Source organism: Oncorhynchus clarkii, chromosome 29 (assembly GCF_045791955.1).
Source record: "Oncorhynchus clarkii lewisi isolate Uvic-CL-2024 chromosome 29, UVic_Ocla_1.0, whole genome shotgun sequence".
In the NCBI taxonomy this organism is placed as follows: Eukaryota; Metazoa; Chordata; class Actinopteri; order Salmoniformes; family Salmonidae; genus Oncorhynchus; species Oncorhynchus clarkii.
Window position 1 is genome coordinate 46022230 of NC_092175.1, and position 21387 is coordinate 46043616.

The 21387-nt window shown below is 44.9% G+C and overlaps 1 protein-coding gene across 1 annotated transcript in view; it reads right to left on the reverse strand.

Moving 5' to 3' along the window:
- LOC139388244 (protocadherin Fat 3) overlaps window positions 1–21387 on the reverse strand; it is a 334570-nt gene that overhangs the window by 196799 nt on the left and 116384 nt on the right. Inside the window, exons 27-38 of the mRNA XM_071134792.1 lie at window positions 20784–20998; window positions 20510–20668; window positions 19327–19448; window positions 17868–18050; window positions 17155–17269; window positions 16356–16640; window positions 13079–13429; window positions 12740–12802; window positions 12169–12279; window positions 11080–11376; window positions 4418–4651; window positions 2320–2684 (exon numbers count right to left, since the gene is read on the reverse strand). Of these exons, the coding sequence (XP_070990893.1) occupies window positions 2320–2684; window positions 4418–4651; window positions 11080–11376; window positions 12169–12279; window positions 12740–12802; window positions 13079–13429; window positions 16356–16640; window positions 17155–17269; window positions 17868–18050; window positions 19327–19448; window positions 20510–20668; window positions 20784–20998 (2500 nt within the window). The remainder of the gene's footprint in view (window positions 1–2319; window positions 2685–4417; window positions 4652–11079; window positions 11377–12168; window positions 12280–12739; window positions 12803–13078; window positions 13430–16355; window positions 16641–17154; window positions 17270–17867; window positions 18051–19326; window positions 19449–20509; window positions 20669–20783; window positions 20999–21387) is intronic.

Sequence of the window (21387 nt, forward strand, 5' to 3'; positions counted from 1 at the left end):
GGAAGTAAAGAGCAGAGGAAGACGTGCCACAGTGTTCTGGTGGGAGCATTGACTAAGGGAAGAGCCGGTCTGGGAACCTTCTCTGGGAACCTTCTTTACGACACTCCCAAGGGGAAGGAGAGAAGCAGGTTGGTTCAGGAGGAGGTGATAACAGCTGTGGAAGAGGAGAGGTCCAATAGAGCAGTGGGAATGAGACAGCAAGTGAGACTGGATGAGGTGAGAGCAGGCGGTGGACAGGAAAGTGTTGTGGACTGACCTCTGGCAGGCAGAACCACACCGCATTAAGTTCCTGATCCAGGGGGTGTATGATGTCCTACCCAGCTCACCAAACCTGTTCTGCTGTGGGCAAAGTGGAAACTCCTGCATGCCCACTACGCCCCAAGACAGGGACACTGGAGCACATTTTAGGTTGTTGTGCTAAAGCTCTGGGAGGGGGCTGTTATCGCTGGCGCCATGACAAGGTTCTCAAGACCACTGGAGAAGATACATTGCACAGCAATCGGCAACAAGAAATAAGCAGTCTGCACTAGAATCAGAAGCAATCTGAAGCAATCTGCACAGGAATCAGAAGCAATCTGAAGCAATCTGCATTGGAATCACTGTCGTTCGAGCTGGAGAGAAGCCAGGCTTAGAATCCAAACCACCAGCAGGGATCCTAGCTACTGCTCTGGACTGGCAGGTAACAGCAGACCTGGAGAAACAGCTTGACTTCCCGCAGAATATTGTCAGCACTTTGTGACATCGGCTGATGTAAAAAAAGGGTTTTTATAAATACATTTGATTGATATTGTCATCACCTTGGTCTCAGAGTCCACAAAGACCATCATTATTCTGGAGCTGACAGTGCCTTGAAAAGTTTGTCTGGAGGAGGCATATGAGACAATGATGGCAAATACGAGGGACTGCTCATTGACTGCCGGAAGCAGGGTTGGAAGGTGCATGCCTATCGAGGTAGGCTGCAGAGGTTTTGCTGGGCAATCCTTCTACAGAGCCGACAACACACTCGGCATCAATGGAGCGAAGAGGAGGAGAGCCATCAGCAGCACCATTGAGGCAGCTGAAAAAGCCTCAAGATACCTCTGGATCAAGAGAGGAGATCCATGGGAAGCAGCATAATGCCACCTGGACACAAGTCGGTGTCTGATCAACCTCGGGTGGGTCACCTGGGCGAAGGCGTCTGATGTTGTAAGACCCAAAACTCCCTATGACCCCAGGTTACATCACTGATAATGTGTCCAGGAGCATCAAGAGATGTATTCATTCAATTACCTAGAGACATCATGACAACATTACATAGCAACATATTACTAGGAAAATTATACAACTGTCTTAAGCCCAATTTACGCTTTCAGCACCCACATCATCTGCAAGGTCCTCACAAACTACACAGACCAGGAGGACACAGACCAGGAGAACACAGACCAGGAGGAGAAAGACCAGAACACAAACCAGGAGAAGACAGACCAGAAGAACACAGACCAGGACACAGACCAGGAGGACACAGACCAGGGGGAGATAGACCAGGAGGACACAGACCAGGAGGAGACAGACCAGGAGAACACAAACCAGGAGGACACAGACCAGGAGGACACAGACCAGGAGGACACAGACCAGGAGGTGACAGACCAGGAGGAGACAGACCAGGAGGACACAGACCAGGAGGACACAGACCAGAAAGAGACAGACCAGGAGGACCCAGACCAGGAGGAGACAGACCAGGAGGAGACAGACCAGGAGGACACAGACCAGGAGAAGATAGACCAGAACACAGACCAGGAGAAGACAGACCAGGAGAACACAGACCAGGACACAGACCAGGAGGAGACAGACCAGGAGGAGACAGACCAGGAGGACACAGACCTCCCAGTAGTATTAATACTCCCGGGGTCCCTGCGCCCCAGATTGGTAGTATTACTACTCCCGGGGTCCCTGCACCCCAGATTGGTAGTATTACTACTCCTGGGGGCCCTGTGCCCCAGATTGGTAGTATTACTACTCCTGGGGTCCCTGCGCCCCAGATTGGTAGTATTACTACTCCTGGGGGCCCTGTGCCCCTGATTGGTAGTATTAATACTCTCAGGGTCCCTGCGCCCCAGAGCGGTAGTATTAATACTCCCGGGGTCCCTGCACCCCAAACTGGTAGTATTAATACTCCTGGGAGTCCCTGCACCACAGATTCGGAAAGACAAAATACCTATCAAACTACCCTGCAAACAAACATTTGTCGTTAGGACGTCCTCAGAACGTCAGGAGATTGTGTCATAGTCCCCTGTTTGCTGAGTGGTCAACTGTATTGTAATATTATTTGTGGCCTTATACCTGAGTCTATTTGCATCACAGCTGTCAGCGTCAGAGGCCTGGACGCAGGTCACAAACTGTCCCCTGGGGGCCAGCTCGCTTAAGTACACTTCGTACAGCGATTGGCTGAAGGAAGGAGGGTTGTCGTTGGTGTCTGTAACCAAAACCATGACATTGACCTCGCTGCTCAGGGCAGGGTCGCCGCTGTCGGTTGCCCTGACGATGAAGGTGTATTGTTGCATGGTTTCGTAGTCGAGCGTGCGTGCGGTGAGGATCAGTCCGCTGCTGCTATCGATGTGGAAGAAGTCGGTACTGTTGTAGACGTCTGACAGGATCTGGTAACGGACCAACGAGTTACGCTCTGAGTCACTGTCCAACGCCAACACCTGGGGGAAGAGATATATGTCATTTAGTCAAAGTGGTCCTCAAACGCTCAACGTTATTGTTATTGATTCACTGACGCATCAAGCCGACCTGGGTCAGATGTATTTATATCATTACATTCAGTGGTTTCCTGTTTCAGTTGTTGTCATCTATCACCCACCAGCCCTTAGAGAGTTCCTCAATGAACTTGACACCTCGGTAAGCTTATTTCCTTGACGATGGCTCAGCAGTCTTCAACCTCCTGAAGTCTGCCTTCGATTCATTTCTTTCCAACTCTCTCTTTCCCATCCTTGCCTCTTTTCACCTCATCCTTTCCCAGTCCCCTCCCTCTCACAAGGCAGGCAATACGCTTGACCACACCCTTTCCCAGTCCCCTCCCACTCACAAGGCAGGCAATACGCTTGATCTCACCCTTTCCCAGTCCCCTCCCACTCACAAGGCAGGCAATACGCTTGATCTCACCCTTTCCCAGTCCCCTCCCACTCACAAGGCAGGCAATACGCTTGATCTCACCCTTTCCCAGTCCCCTCCCACTCACAAGGCAGAAGAGTAAAGGTTACCTCATCTTTACTATTCAGTCAACGACTCAATCATGGACATTCTTACTGACAATTGTGGCTGTTTTGTTTGAGGTATTGTTGTCTCTACCGTCTTGCCCTTTGTGCTGTTGTCTGTGCCCAATAATGTTTCTACCATGTTTTGTGCTGCTACCATGGTGTGTTGCTACCATGTTGTTGTCATGTTGTGTTACTACTGTGCTGTGTTGTTGTCTTAGTATGTATCTCTTTATGTAGTGTTGTCTCTCTTGTCGTGATGTGTGTTTTGTCCTAAATTTCTAAATTAAATATTTATTTTTGATCCCAGGCCCCCTTCCATGCAGGAGGCCATTTTACTTTTGTTAGGCCATCATTGTAAACAATAATTTGTTCTTAATTTACGTGCCTAGTTCAATAAAGGTTCAATAAAGTTTCAATAAAGGTTCAATAAAGGTTCAATAAAGTTTCAATAAAGGTTCAATAAAGGTTCAATAAAGTTTCAATAAATGTTCAATAAAGGTTCAATAAAGGTTCAATAAAGTTTCAATAAAGGTTCAATAAAGTTTCAATAAATGTTCAATAAAGGTTCAATAAAGGTTCAATAAAGTTTCAATAAAGGTTCAATAAAGTTTCAATAAATGTTCAATAAAGGTTCAATAAAGGTTCAATAAAGTTTCAATAAAGGTTCAATAAATAAATAAATGCTAGAGGCTGTTATTAATACTCCTACTAATCTCACTGTAACCCCCCTCCAGGTCTCTGTACTCCTACTAATCTCACTGTAACCCCCCTCCAGGTCTCTGTTCTCCTACTAATCTCACTGTAACCCCCCTCCAGGTCTCTGTTCTCCTACTAATCTCACTGTAACCCCCCTCCAGGTCTCTATTCTCCTACTAATCTCACGGTAACCTCCTCCAGGTCTCTGTTCTCCTACTAATCTCACTGTAACCCCCCCCCCCCCCCCCTCCAGGTCTCTGTTCTCCTACTAATCTCACTGAAACCCCCCCCCCCCCCCTCCAGGTCTCTGTTCTCCTACTAATCTCACTGCAACCCCCTCCAGGTCTCTGTTCTCCACACACACACACACACACACACACACAAACACAGACACACACACACACACACACACACACACACACACACACACACACACACACACACACACACACACACACACACACAGTCACACACACACCTACCTGTAATACTGGAGTGCCGATCATGGAGTTCTCGGGCAGTGTGGTGGAATATGAGACGTTCTGGAAAAGCGGCGGGTTGTCATTAACGTCCAACACGGCGATGTCCACATCGACCTCCGACCTTGCACCAGTCTGGGTGTCCGTAGCCTTCACCGTTAATCGGTAGTATGGTGTGGTCTCGTAGTCTAACGGGTAGCTGACACGGATCGCACCGGTATCAAAGCCCATGTCAAACTGGAATCAGATTAATAATCATGTTTATTTCACAGGTAAGAATACATTCTGTTTTACAGAACCCACCTGACCAAGAAGGAGCAATGACTCATGTTATTTTGCAGACACTTTTAACCCAAAGCGACTTACAGAAGGTTGTACCACTTCATCGGTCTGTCTTAGCCCCTTCACCTGTCAGTCTTGGCCCCTTCACCTGTCCGTCTTGGCCCCTTCACCTGTCCGTCTTGGCCCCTTCACCTGTCCGTCTTGGCCCCTTCACCTGTCCGTCTTGGCCCCTTCACCTGTCCGTCTTGGCCCCTTCACCTGTCCGTCTTGGCCCCTTCACCTGTCCGTCTTGGCCCCTTCACCTGTCCGTCTTGGCCCCTTCACCTGTCCGTCTTGGCCCCTTCACCTGTCCGTCTTGGCCCCTTCACCTGTCCGTCTTAGCCCCTTCACCTGTCCGTCTTAGCCCCTTCACCTGTCCGTCTTAGCCCCCTCACCTGTCCGTCTTAGCCCCTTCACCTGTCCGTCTTGGCCCCTTCACCTGTCCGTCTTAGCCCCTTCACCTGTCCGTCTTAGCCCCTTCACCTGTCCGTCTTGGCCCCTTCACCTGTCCGTCTTAGCCCCTTCACCTGTCCGTCTTAGCCCCTTCACCTGTCCGTCTTAGCCCCTTATCCTGTCCGTCTTAGCCCCTTCACCTGTCCGTCTTAGCCCCTTCACCTGTCTGTCTTATCAAGTGTGTCATTTCATGGCTTTGGGTATACTCACGTATAAATGGTTTGGGTTCTGTTGTCAATATTCAAGTAAGCATTGGTATTGTATGGTATTGGTACGGTATTGGTATGGTATGGTATGGTATGGTATGGTATGGTATGGTATGGTATGGCATTGGTATGGTATGGTATGGTATGGTATGGTATGGTATGGTATTGGTATGGTATGGTATGGTATGGTATTGGTATGGTATTGTATTGGTATGGTATGGTATTGTATTGGTATGGTATGGTATGGCATGGTATTGGTATGGTATGGTATGGTATTGGTATGGTATGGTATGGTATGGTATGGTATGGTATTGTATTGTATTGGTATGGTATGGTATTGGTTTGGTATGGTATGGTATGGTATTGTATTGTATGGTATGGTATGGTATGGTATGGTATGGTATGGTATGGTATTGGTATGGTATGGTATGGTATGGTATGGTATTGTATGGTATTGGTATGGTATTGGTATGGTATGGTATGGTATGGTATTGTATTGTATTGTATTGTATGGTATTGTATTGTATGGTATTGTATTGTATGGTATTGTATGGTATTGTATTGTATTGGATGGTATTGTATTGTAAGCAACGAGTCGGAGCCAGAGGCCGAGCCTTCTCTGGTCTCTCCTCCTCCCATTACGGGGTCTGAGACGCCGAAGCCTCCCACCATTAGCTCTGACAAATTAAAAACTCTAGTCATTGGCGACTCCATTACCCGCAGTATTAGACTTAAAACGAATCATCCAGCGATCATACACTGTTTACCAGGGGGGCAGGGCTACCGACGTTAAGGCTAATCTGAAGATGATGCTGGGTAAAGCTAAAACTGGCGAGTGTAGAGAGTATAGAGATATTGTTATCCACGTCGGCACCAACGATGTTAGGATGAAACAGTCAGAGGTCACCAAGCGCAACATAGCTTCTGCGTGTAAATCAGCTAGAAAGATGTGTCGGCATCGAGTAATTGTCTCTGGCCCCCTCCCAGTTAGGGGGAGTGATGAGCTCTACAGCAGAGTCTCACAACTCAATCGCTGGTTGAAAACTGTTTTCTGACCTTCCCAAAAGATAGAATTTGTAGATAATTGGCCCTCTTTCTGGAACTCACCCATAAACAGGACCGAGCCTGGCCTGCTGAGGACTGACGGACTCCATCCTAGCTGGAGGGGTGCTCTCAACTTATCTACGAACATAGACAGGGCTCTAACTCCTCTAGCTCCACAATGAGATTAGGGTGCAGGCCAGGCAGCAGGCTGTTAGCCAGCCTGCCAGAATAATGGAATCTGCCACTAGCACAGTCAGTGTAGTCAGCTCAGCTATCCCCATTGAGATCGTGTCTGTGCCTCGATCTAGGTTGGGCAAAACTAAACATGGCGGTGTTTGCCTTAGCAATCTCACTAGGATAAAGACCTCCTCCATTCCAGTCATTATTGAAAGAGATTGTGATATCTCACATCTCAAAATAGCAATTAGCAATCTCACTGGAATAAATGATTGAAAAAGTTACTGATACCTCACATCTCAAAATAGGACTACTTAATGTTAGATCCCTCACTTCAAAGGCAGTTATAGTCAATGACCTAATCACTGATCATAATCTTGATGTGATTGGCCTGACTGAAACATGGCTTAAGCCTGATGAATTTACTGTGTTAAATGAGGCCTCACCTCCTGGTTACACTAGTGACCATATCCCCCGCGCATCCCGCAAAGGCGGAGGTGTTGCTAACATTTACGATTGGAATGTAGGGGAAAAAATGACAGCATTTTCATCTTTTGAGCTTCTAGTCATGAAATCTATGCAGCCTACTCAATCACTTTTTATAGCTACTGTTTACAGGCCTCCTGGGCCATATACAGCGTTCCTCACTGAGTTCCCTGAATTCCTATGGGACCTTGATGTCATAGCAGATAATATTCTAATTTTTGGTGACTTTAATATTCACATGGAAAAGTCCACAGACCCACTCCAAAAGGCTTTCGGAGTCATCATCGACTCAGTGGGTTTTGTCCAACATGTCTCCGGACCTACTCACTGCCACAGTCATATTCTGGACCTAGTTTTGTCCCGTGGAATAAATGTTGTGGATCTTAATGTTTTTCCTCATAATCCTGGACTATCGGACCACCATTTGTTTACATTTGCAAATCGCAAAAAAAAAAATCATCAAAAGTTGTGCTATTGTCACGTTCTGACCTCTATTTCTGTTGTTTTGTATTTATTTAGTATGGTCAGGGCGTGAGTTAGGTGGGCAGTCTATGTTTGTTTTTCTATGTTTTGGGGCATTTCTATGTTTTCGGCCTAGTATGGTTCTCAATCAGAGGCAGGTGTCATTAGTTGTCTCTGATTGAGAATCATACTTAGGTAGCCTGGGTTTCACTGTGTGTTTGTGGGTGATTGTTCCTGTCACTGTGTTTGTTGTCACAGGATAGGACTGTTTTGCGTTTTCCCATTTCTTGTTTTTGTTAGTTTGTTCATGTGTAGTGATTTATTAAAACATGAATAACCACCACGCTGCGCTTTGGTCCGCTTCTCTTCCTCCTACAGACGAACGCCCTTACAGCTATAAATTCTCAGACAACCCAAAGATTCCTTGATGCCCTTCCAGACTCCTCTGCCTAACCAAGGACGTCAGAGGACAATAATCAGTTAACCACCTAACTGAGGAACTACATTTTACCTTGCACAATACCCTAGATGCAGTCGCATCCCTAAAAACATTTGTCATAAGAAACTAGCTCCCTGGTATACAGAAAATACCCGAGCTCTGAAGCAAGCTTCCAGAAAATTGGAACGGAAATGGCGCCACACCAAACTGGAAGTCTTCCGACTAGCTTGGAAAGACAGTACCGTGCAGTATCGAAGAGCCCTCACTGCTGCTCGATCATCCTATTTTTCTAACTTAATTGAGGAAAATAAGAACAATCCCAAATTTATTTTTGATACGGTCGCAAAGCTAACTAATAAGCAGCATTCCCCAAAAGACGATGGATTTCACTTCAGCAGTAATAAATTCATCAACTTCTTTGAGGAAAAGATCATGATCATTAGAAAGCAAATTACGGACTCCTCTTTAAATCTGCGTATTCCTTCAAAGCTCAGTTGTCCTGAGTCTGCACAACTCTGCCAGGACCTAGGATCAAGGGAGACACTCAAGTGTTTTAGTACTATATCTCTTGACACAATGATGAAAATAATCATGGCCTCTAAACCGTCAAGCTGCATACTGGACCCTATTCCAACTAAACTACTGAAAGAGCTGCTTCCCGTGCTCAGCCCTCCTATGTTGAACATAATAAACGGCTCTCTATCCACCGGATGTGTACCAAACTCACTAAAAGTGGCAGTAATAAAGCCTCTCTTGAAAAAGCCAAACCTTGACCCAGAAAATAGAAAAAAATATTGGACTAAATGGAATCTCCCATTCCTCAAAAAAAAATGTAAAAGCTGTTGCGCTACAACTCACTGCCTTCCTGAAGACAAACAATGTATACGAAATGCTTCAGTCTGGTTTTAGACCCCATCATAGCACTGAGACTGCACTTGTGAGTGTGGTAAATTACCTTTTAATGGCATCGGACCGAGGCTCTGCATCTGTCCTCGCGCTCCTAGACCTTAGTGCTGCTTTTGATACCATCGATCACTTTTGGAGAGATTGGAAACCCAAATTGGTCTGCACGGACAAGTTCTGGTCTGGTTTAGATCTTATCTGTCGGAAAGATATCAGTTTGTCTCTGTGAATGGTTTGTCCTCTGACAAATCAACTGTAAATTTCGGTGTTCCACAAGGTTCCGTTTTAGGACCACAATTGTTTTTAATTTAGATTTTTACCTCTTGGGGATGTCATTCGGAAACATAATGTTAACTTTCCTGCTTTGCGGATGACACACAGCTGTACATTTCAATGAAACATGGTGAAGCCCCAAAATTGCCCTCACTGGAAGCATGTGTTTCAGACATAAGGAAGTGGATGGCTGCAAACGTTCTACTTTTAAACTCGGACAAAACAGAGATGCTTGTTCTAGATCCCAAGAAACAAAGAGATCTTCTGTTGAATCTGACAATTAATCTTGATGGTTGTACAGTCATCTCAAATAAAACTGTGAAGGACCTCGGCGTTACTCTGGATCTCTCTTTTGACGAACATATCAAGACTGTTTCAAGGACAGCTTTTTTCCATCTACATAACATTGCAAAAATCTGAAATTTTCTGTCCAAAAATGATGCAGAAAAACTAATCCATGCTTTTGTTACTTCTTGGTTAGACTACCGCAATGCTCTACTTTCCGGCTACCTGGATAAAGCACTAAATAAACTTAATTTAGTGCTAAATACGGCTGCTAGAATCCTGACTAGAACCAAACAGCTTGATTACTTGATCATATTACTCCAGTGCTAGCCTCCCTACACTGGCTTCCTTTTAAGGCCGGGGCTGATTTCAAGGTTTTACTGCTAACCTACAAAGCATTACATGGGCTTGCTCCTACGTATCTCTCTGATTTGGTCCTGCCGTACATACCTACACGTACACTACGGTCATAATATGCAGGCCTCCTAATTGTCCCTAGAATTTCTAAGCAAACAGCTGGAGGTAGGGCTTTCTCCTATAGAGCTCCATTTTATTGGAATGGTCTGCCTATCCATGTGAGAGACGCAAACTCGGTCTCAACCTTTAAGTCTTTATTGAAAATAGGACCTGCCTTCAGTAGGTTGAGTGTAGTCTGGCCCAGGAGTGTGAAGGTGAATGGAAAAGCACTGGAGCAAAAAACCGCCCTTGCGCCCACAGTGTCTCCCGACCCCTCCTGTCTCAGCCTCCAGTATTTATGCTGTAATAGTTTATGTGTCGGGGGGCTAGGGTCAGTTTGGGGGCTAGGGTAATTCTCTCGTGATACCTGTCCCAGACCTGCTGTTTTCAACTCTCTAGAGACAGCAGGAGCGGTAGAGATACTCTCAATGATCAGCTATGAAAAGCCAACTGACATTTACTCCTGAGGTGCTGACTTGTTGCACCCTCTACAACTACTGTGATTATTATTTGACCCTGTTGGTCATCTATGAACATTTGAACATCTTGGCCATGTTCTGTTATTATCTCCACCCGGCACAGCCAGAAGAGGACTGACCACCCCTCATAGCCTGGTTCCTCTCTAGGTTTCTTCCTAGGTTTTGGCATTCTAGGGAGTTTTTTCTAGCCACCGTGCTTCTACACCTGCATTGCTTGCTGTTTGGGGTTTTAGGCTAGGTTTCGGTTCAGCACTTTGAGATATCAGCTGATGTACGACGGGCTTTATAAATACATTTGATTTGATTTGTTAGGGACCGAGCCTGGCCTGCTGAGGATTGACGGACGAGTTAGGTTTTGGAGTTAGAGTTTAGGTTTAGGAGTTAGGTTTTGAAGTTAGAGTTTAGGTTTAGGGGTTAGGTTTAGGGGTTAGGTTTAGGGGTTAGGTTTAGGAGTTAGGTTCAGGAGTTAGGTTCAGGAGTTAGGTTCAGGAGTTAGGTTCAGGAGTTAGGTTCAGGAGTTAGGTTCAGGAGTTAGGTAAAATAGGATATTCAGTGTGACTCAATTGTTAAACTGGTATAGTGCTATAGAACTGTGTTTGTGTGTGTGTGTGTGTGTGTGTGTTTCTGTGTGTGTGTGTGTGTGTCTGTGTGTGTGTGTGTGTGTGTGTGTATAACTCTAACCTGTAGTGAAGGGTCTCCCTCCATGACAGTGTATATAACACTCTGTCCCTGGGGGCTGGTAGCATTGATATACAGGACCGGGGTGGACACGGGGACATCCTCCCTCACTGTGATGCCATAGAAAGGCTTGTCAAACACCGGCATGGCCTTATTCATGATAGTGACCGGTAGCTCCACCTCACTGGACAGGGAAGGGGAGCCGCCATCTTGAGCTACGATGGTGAGTTTGTATTCAGCGTTGGACAGGTCGGCTTCGAGGGAGCGCTTGAGGATCAGTTCACCTCTTAGAGGGTCCACCTGGAGAGGAGAAGAGAAACCTCATTTTCTCTTTACACAGTAAGTTGTGAAAAATCTGTGGCTGATCTCACACAGTGTCTTCCTGTCTAAAATACATACAGTACTGGTCAAAAGTTTGGGTTTTACTTCATCTTTACTATTTTAGACATTGTGGAATAATAGTGAAGACATAAAAACTATGACATATGGAATGTAGTAACCAAATATTTGTTATATTTGAGCCAACAAGTGCTCAGCATATGTGGGAACTCCTTCAAGACTGTTGGAAAATAATTCCAGGTGAAGCTGGTTGAGAGAATGCCAAGAGTGTGCAAAGCTGTCATCAAGGCAAAGGGTGGCTACTTTAAAAAATCTGAAATCTAAAATATATTTTTGATTTGATTGACACTTTTTTGGTTACTACATGACTCCATATGTGTTATTTCATCATTTTGATGTCTTCACTGTTATTCTACAATGTAGATATAAGTAAAAAAAATAAAGAAAAACCTTTGAATGAGTCGATGTGTCTAAACTTTTTTACTGTGTACTAGCAGGAACTAGGTGCTCGAGAATGTAATGTTTTTATACTATATTACTAACAAATCCAGTGAAAATCCAGATTAATTTGCAGATGTGTATCAGACCAACTAGTAACTGGAACAAGGGTGAACCTGCTACTACGCAAAAAATATTACTGGAACATCTATATTGAAAGGACTCAAAAACAGACATTCTTTAAAAATGCCCATCGCTAACAGTGATAAAACAATATATTATATATTATTATATATATATTATATATTTCTCCACCTGGAAGTTTCTGTGCTCCTCTTTCAGCTTGTAAATGACATCACCGTTGAGCCCAGAGTCTCTGTCTGATGCTGAGACCCTGTACACCACGGAGCCTGGGTCTGACTCCACCTGGTCAACACACACACACACACACACAGCTGAGACCCTGTACACCACGGAGCCTGGGTCTGATTCCACCTGGTCAACACACACACACACACACACACACAGCTGAGACCCTGTACACCACGGAGCCTGGGTCTGACTCCACCAGGTCAACACACACACACAGCTGAGACCCTGTACACCACAGAGCCTGGGTCTGATTCCACCTGGTCAACACACACACACACACAGCTGAGACCCTGTACACCACGGAGCCTGGGTCTGATTCCACCTGGTCAACACACACACACACACAGCTGAGACCCTGTACACCACGGAGCCTGGGTCTGACTCCACCTGGTCAACACACACACACACACACACACACACACACACACACACACACACACACACACACACACACACACACACACACACACACACACACACACACACACACACACACACACACACACACACCTACCTGGACAGCAGCGTAGTACGGCAGGTCAACAAACTCCGGAGCATTGTCATTCACATCCTCCACCTTTAGGGGGAGACAAACTCCAACTGTTGGTCTCTAATAATAATAATAATAATGTCTGTCTGTCTGTCTGTCTGTCTGTCTGTCTGTCTGTCTGTCTGTCTGTCTCTCTCTGTCTGTCTCTCTCTGTCTGTCTCTCTCTGTCTGTCTCTCTCTGTCTGTCTGTCTCTTTCTGTCTCTCTTTCTGTCTCTCTGCTCTCTCTATTGACTTGCCTAGTTAAATAAAGATAACATTTCCCTCTCTCTCAAACACACACCGGCCACACACCCTGTACCCACCTGAACCTTGACAGTAACTCTAGCAACCCTCAGTCGGTCGTACACTCTGCTGGCTTCGACCACCAGTTCATAGCTGTCCTGCTCCTCGCGGTCAAACGGTATTCCCATGGTCAGGACCACCCCGGACGTCGGGCGCACCGTGAAACGACCGCCGGCATTCAGCAGCGTGTACTTCAGCGGCTCGTTAAGCCGGTGCCCCACTGCGTTCACCACGGTCACTATGGAGATGTTGCCATCGTTCTCGGCGACGGAGGAGGAGTAGATGGGGAGGGAGAAGAGGAGGCCGCTGTCCATCGCTTCACGGACCAGGATGGTTACTAACACTGTGCTGGAGAAACGACCGTCCCACACCTGGGGATAGGTCGATAGCTTTAGTATTTCATATAACAAGATGTACAGCTTATTAGAGGGTATTTTACAGCTGTTTGGAGGGTACTTTACAGCTGGTTGGAGGGTATTTTACAGCTGGTTGGAGGGTATTTTACAGCTGGTTGGAGGGTATTTTACAGCTGGTTGGAAGGTCTTTTACAGCTGTTTGGAGGGTATTTTACAGCTGTTTGGAGGGTATTTTACAGCAGTTTGGAGGGTATTTTACAGCTGTTTGGAGGGTATTTTACAGCAGTTTGGAGAGTATTTTACAGCTGGTTGGAGGGTATTTTACAGCAGTTTGGAGGGTATTTTACAGCTGGTTGGAGGGTATTTTACAGCTGGTTGGAGGGTATTTTACAGCTGTTTGGAGGGTATTTTACAGCAGTTTGGAGAGTATTTTACAGCTGGTTGGAGGGTATTTTACAGCTGGTTGGAGAGTATTTTACAGCTGGTTGGAAGGTATTTTACAGCTGGTTGGAGGGTATTTTACAGCTGTTTGGAGGGTATTCTACAGCTGGTTGGAAGGTATTTTACAGCTGGTTGGAAGGTATTTTACAGCTGGTTGGAGGGTATTTTACAGCTGGTTGGAGGGTATTTTACAGCTGGTTGGAAGGTATTTTACAGCTGGTTGGAGGGTATTTTACAGCTGTTTGGAATGTATTTTACAGCTGTTTGGAGGGTATTTTACAGCTGTTTGGAGGGTATTTTACAGCTGTTTGGAGGGTATTTTACAGCTGGTTGGAAGGTATTTTACAGCTGGTTGGAGGGTATTTTACAGCTGGTTGGAGGGTATTTTACAGCTGTTTGGAGGGTATTTTACAGCAGTTTGGAGGGTATTTTACAGCTGGTTGGAGGGTATTTTACAGCTGGTTGGAGAGTATTTTACAGCTGGTTGGAAGGTATTTTACAGCTGGTTGGAGGGTATTTTACAGCTGTTTGGAGGGTATTCTACAGCTGGTTGGAAGGTATTTTACAGCTGGTTGGAAGGTATTTTACAGCTGGTTGGAGGGTATTTTACAGCTGGTTGGAGGGTATTTTACAGCTGGTTGGAAGGTATTTTACAGCTGGTTGGAGGGTATTTTACAGCTGTTTGGAATGTATTTTACAGCTGTTTGGAGGGTATTTTACAGCTGTTTGGAGGGTATTTTACAGCAGTTTGGAGGGTATTTTACAGCTGGTTGGAAGGTATTTTACAGCTGGTTGGAGGGTATTTTACAGCTGGTTGGAGGGTATTTTACAGCTGTTTGGAGGGTATTTTACAGCTGTTTGGAGGGTATTTTACAGCTGTTTGGAGGGTATTTTACAGCTGTTTGGAGGGTATTTTACAGCTGGTTGGAGAGTATTTTACAGCTGGTTGGAAGGTATTTTACAGCTGGTTGGAGGGTATTTTACAGCTGGTTGGAGAGTATTTTACAGCTGGTTGGAGGGTATTTTACAGCTGGTTGGAAGGTATTTTACAGCTGGTTGGAGGGTATTTTACAGCTGGTTGGAGAGTATTTTACAGCTGGTTGGAAGGTATTTTACAGCTGGTTGGAGGGTACTGGTTGGAAGGTATTTTACAGCTGGTTGGAGGGTATTTTACAGCTGGTTGGAGGGTATTTTACAGCTGGTTGGAGGGTACTGGTTGGAAGGTATTTTACAGCTGGTTGGAGGGTATTTTACAGCTGGTTGGAGGGTACTGGTTGGAAGGTATTTTACAGCAGTTTGGAGGGTATTTTACAGCTGGTTGGAAGGTATTTTACAGCTGGTTGGAAGGTATTTTACAGCAGTTTGGAGGGTATTTTAAAGCTGGTTGGAAGGTATTTTACAGTTGGTTGGAAGGTATTTTACAGCTGGTTGGAGGGTATTTTACAGCTGGTTGGAGGGTATTTTACAGCTGGTTGGAGGGTATTTTACAGCTGGTTGGAGGGTATTTTACAGCTGGTTGGAGAGTATTTTACAGCTGGTTGGAAGGTATTTTACAGCTGGTTGGAAGGTATTTTACAGCTGGTTGGAGGGTATTTTACAGCTGGTTGGAAGGTATTTTACAGCTGGTTGGAGGGTATTTTACAGTTGGTTGGAGGGTATTTTACAGTTGGTCGGAGGGTATTTTACAGTTGGTTGGAAGGTATTTTACAGCTGGTTGGAGGGTATTTTACAGCTGTTTGGAAGGTATTTTACAGCTGGTTGGAAGGTATTTTACAGCTGTTTGGAGGGTATTTTACAGCTGGTTGGAGGGTATTTTACAGCTGGTTGGAAGGTATTTTACAGCTGGTTGGAGGGTACTGGTTGGAAGGTATTTTACAGCTGGTTGGAAGGTATTTTACAGTTGGTTGGAAGGTATTTTACAGCTGGTTGGAAGGTATTTTACAGCTGGTTGGAAGGTATTTTACAGCTGGTTGGAAGGTATTTTACAGCTGGTTGGAGGGTATTTTACAGCTGGTTGGAGGGTATTTTACAGCTGGTTGGAAGGTATTTTACAGCTGGTTGGAGGGTATTTTACAGCTGGTTGGAAAGTATTTTACAGCGCTTTGCACAAACTGTATGCTACACTTTGCAAGTAGGGTGGCCTGGACAACATCTGATTGGTAGAATCAAGGAATACATTCAAAAAGTTTAGACCAGAAAACAGCAGCATCTTAGACACTGGACCACTATTGATTACCTCTTACTTTGAAGAGATAAATCAGGTTATTGATGATCATCTCTTACTTTGAAGAGATAAATCAGGTTATTGATCATCTCTTACTTTGAAGAGATAAATCAGGTTACTGATCATCTCTTACTTTGAAGACATAAATCAGGTTATTGATCATCTCTTACTTTGAAGAGATAAATCAGGTTACTGATCATCTCTTACTTTGAAGAGATAAATCAGGTTACTGATCACCTATATGTTTAATAAAGATAATAACAGTAACACAATTACCTTGACGTTGAAGCGATAGCGGTCTTTGGACAGGTTGCGGTTCTTGACGGTGAGAACGCCAGTGGAACGTTCCATGGAGAAGTGTTCGAGGTTCCGGTCAGCCAGGGTGTACACCAAGGCAGAGGTCACAGAGAGGTCAGCAGGGGTCACGGCGGGGTCGGGCGTCAGGTCTGGGTCAAAGGCCGTGACCCTCAGGGCCTCGACTCCGGGGTAGGTGGGGAGGAGGAGGACCGTTTCATAGGAGTCTTGGGAGAACTTAGGAGGAGAGTCGTTGATGTTCACCACCTGGAGGAGGAGAAAGAAAAATAAATAGTATTTAAATTTCCTTTGATAATTACACTAAACATTATTTAACTTTTTATGGCTGCAGGGGCAGTATTGAGTAGCTTGGATGAAAAGGTGCCCATTGTAAACGGCCTGCTCCTCAGTCTCAGTTGCTAATATATGCATATTATTATTAGTATTGGATAGAAAACACTCTAAAGTTTCACTAAACATTATTTAAAGGATATTTAACAATGACATATAATTACAGTTTAAGGTCCTTTACATGTATATTTACGTATTATATTATTTATAAATAAAATAACAAATAATGTTAGGTTTTTGAAGCAGCCTTGAAAGCTACAGTCTGGGATCTGGGAATATGTTCAATGGTAATTTCAAATCTTTGATATATATATACCCATTGATTGTTGTTTTTCGAATCTCAGACTGTGGCTTTAAGGTAAATTAGTTCCGGTTAGAGATACATACAGGATGTAAAGTGAAGACGAAGAAGACGAAGAAGATGTATCACCTTGATATGGACCTGAGCTGGGTTGTCTGCTGTTCTCTGGGGTCTCCCACTGTCCCTTACATGGACCCGGAAGGAGAAGGCAGAGAACGTCTCGTAGTCCAAAGTAGAGATGGTTCTACATTAGAATCAGGATAAGAGAAGTATTCCATCAGATCTCTTTACAATGTAATTCATCCACTACTAATATTGAGCACACACCAACGCAGACACAGACATAAACAGACACACACAAAATAAAAATAAAGAACAAAAAAAAAAGTGTTTAATTTAACTTCACTAGGGTAGAGAGCAGCTTTTGGAATTTTGGATGAAAAGCATGGCCAAGTTAAACTGCCTTGGGAGTGCAACCATATGAAGATCATCAAAGGTAAGTGATTAATTGTATCGCTATTTCTGACTTTTGTTACTCCTCTGCTTGGCTGGTTACTGTTTGTAATGATTTGTCTGCTGGGCGCTGTTCTCGGATAATCGCATAGCATGCTTTCGCCGTAAAGCCTTTTTGAAATCTGACGCTAGCGTCCCACACGCCCTAGTGAGGTTAATTCCTAAAACTCTTTACTTTGGTGAGTAATAAAAATATATTGAAGCCAGTCGCTAAAGAAATTGGATTGGCCCCTGAATTGACCATATCTCTGGGTGATACAGGAGGGGTAGTGAAGGAAAACATATACTACACCCTGGAACAGAGACACACCACCAAACAACAAACCCACCTGATGGACCCGGTCCCAGAGTCCACGGTGAAGAAGGATCTAGCGGTCTCATCTATGATGTTGAACACCAGCAGAGCGTTCAGGTTACGGTCACGGTCCGAAGCCTGTATGACCAGAGGATTACCGTCCTCCGCCAGGACCACACTGTTGACCGGAGCAGCCTCGCTGATAACACCTACGTACCTGGAGTACACACACACACACACACACACAAACACACACACACACGCACGCACACGCACACGCACACACACACACACACACGCACACACACGCACACACCCACACACAGTCAGAAGCCTGTCCCATATAAAGATGAATACTATATATAATAGAGGGTTACCATCCCAATAGAGGGTTACCTTCCCTCTCCCAATAGAGGGTTACCATCCCTGTCCTAATAGAGGGTTACCTACCCTGTCCTAATAGAGGGTTACTATCCCTTCCCAATAGAGGGTTACCATCCCTGTCCTAATAGAGGGTTACTATCCCTTCCCAATAGAGGGTTACCATCCCTGTCCTAATAGAGGGTTACTATCCCTTCCCAATAGAGGGTTACCATCCCTTCCCAATAGAGGGTTACCCTCCCTGTCCTAATATAGGGTTACCATCCCTGTCCTAATAGAGGGTTACCATACCTGTCCTAATAGAGGGTTACCATCCCTTCCCAATAGAGGGTTACCCTCCCTGTCCTAATAGAGGGTTACCATCCCTGTCCCAATAGAGGGTTACCATCCCTGTCCTAATAGAGGGTTACTATCCCTGTCCCAATAGAGGGTTACCATCCGTGTCCTAATAGAGGGTTACCATCCCTGTCCTAATAGAGGGTTACCATCCCTGTCCCAATAGAGGGTTACCATCCCTGTCCTAATAGAGGGTTACCATCCCTGTCCTAATAGAGGGTTACTATCCCTTCCCAATAGAGGGTTACCATCCCTGTCCTAATAGAGGGTTACTATCCCTTCCCAATAGAGGGTTACCAACCCTGTCCTAATAGAGGGTTACCATCCCTGTCCCAATAGAGGGTTATTATCCCTGTCCCAATAGAGGGTTACCATCCCTGTCCTAATAGAGGGTTACTATCCCTTCCCAATAGAGGGTTACCATCCCTGTCCTAATAGAGGGTTACTATCCCTTCCCAATAGAGGGTTACCATCCCTGTCCTAATAGAGGGTTACCATCCCTGTCCCAATAGAGGGTTACCATCCCTGTCCCAATAGAGGGTTACCATCCCTGTCCCAATAGAGGGTTACCATCCCTGTCCTAATAGAGGGTTACCATCCCTGTCCCAATGGTCATGAAAACGTTCAAAAAGTATCCAAAAATATCTATTGTCACATAATTTCCTATTAAATACTTGTAAATGAATATGGCAAAGCTGCCCCCTCTCCCCTTTGCTTTTACAAATGTTTATAAAATCAAATTACTTTCAGGTCAAAAGTTAAATATGTTGATGTACCTGAGCTGTTGGAACACAGGTGGACAGTCGTTCTGGTCTCCCACCTGGACACTGACCGTAGCACTGGTCTCCACTCCAGCCATGCTCAATGCACGCACCACTAGAGAGTAGGAACCTGTACGCTATATAAACACACACCACTAGAGTAACAACCTGTACACTATATAAACACACACCACTAGAATAACAACCTGTACACTATATAAACACACACCACTAGAATAACAACCTGTACACTATATAAACACACACCACTAGAATAACAACCTGTACGCTATATAAACACACACCACTAGAGAGTAACAACCTGTACACTATATAAACACACACCACTAGAGAGTAGGAACATGTACACTATATAAACACACACCACTAGAGAGTAACAACCTGTACACTATATAAACACACACCACTAGAGTAACAACCTGTACACTATATAAACACACACCACTAGAGAGTAACAACCTGTACGCTATATAAACACACACCAGTAGAATAACAACCTGTACGCTATATAAACACACACCACTAGAGAGTAACAACCTGTACGCTATATAAACACACACCACTAGAGTAACAACCTGTACACTATATAAACACACACCACTAGAGAGTAGGAACCTGTACACTATATAAACACACACCACTAGAGTAACAACCTGTACGCTATATAAACACACACCACTAGAGAGTAACAACCTGTACGCTATATAAACACACACCACTAGAGTAACAACCTGTACGCTATATAAACACACACCACTAGAGTAACAACCTGTACGCTATATAAACACACACCACTAGAGAGTAGGAACCTGTACGCTATATAAACACACACCAGTAGAATGACAACCTGTACACTATATAAACACACACCACTAGAATAACAACCTGTACACTATACAAACACACACCACTAGATTAACAACCTGTACGCTATATAAACACACACCACTAGAGAGTAGGAACCTGTACACTATATAAACACACACCACTAGAGTAACAACCTGTACGCTATATAAACACATATACGCACATACAGTATACAAAATATAGTGGACAATGACGCACGCACGCACGCACGCACGCACGCACACACACACACACACACACACACACACACACACACACACACACACATACACATACACACACACACACACACACACACACACACACACACCTCGAAGTCGAGTGCCTTGCGGGTGGTGATGACTCCAGTGTGACGGTTGATGGCGAAATGGCGTTCGTGGTTACCGGCTGTGATGTCATAAACCAGCGCAGAGCGACTCAGGGCGGACACCATTGTGACGTACCTTCCTGTGGCAGAGTTCTCCATCACCTACAACACGTCATACTGTCACGTTCACAGTCACAGTCAAGTTTGTTTGTCAATTCTATCTATCCAACCAACCAACCAACCAACCCTCCCTCCCTCCCTCCCTCCCTCCCTGTACCTCTGCCTGGTACTCTCTCTGGCTGAACTTGGGCTGGGAGGAGTCAGAGAGAGTGAGGGAAACACGTGCCGTAGCAGTGGCGGTGAGGGGTGGCGTGCCGCTGTCAGTGACGCGCACGGTGATGATGTAATATCCTACGGACGAGAGGTCCAGGTCTCTCGCTACGGAGATAACACCAGTGGCAGCGTCGATAGCAAACACTGCTCCCGTGTTACCTAGTGGAGACGAGAAAGAGAGAGACACACACAGAGACAAATAATCACTAAAACAATTCAGAAATACACTATGGAAAAAGAGGGAACAGTACGTCAAAAATCAGCTCAATGTAATTGAAGAATCCATAGAATCTAATTAGCGTGTTTGGGATAGGGGGCAGTATTTTCACGTCTGGATGTAAAGCGTGCCCAAAGTAAACTACCTGCTACTCAGGCCCAGAAGCTAGGATATACATATAATTGGTAGATTTGGATAGAAAACACTCTAAAGTTTCTGAAACTATTAAAATAATGTCTGTGAGTATAACATAACTTATTTGGAAGGCGAAACCCAGAGGACAAACCATCCAGGAATTGTTTCTATGGGAAACTAGAATTCTGTGGCACTT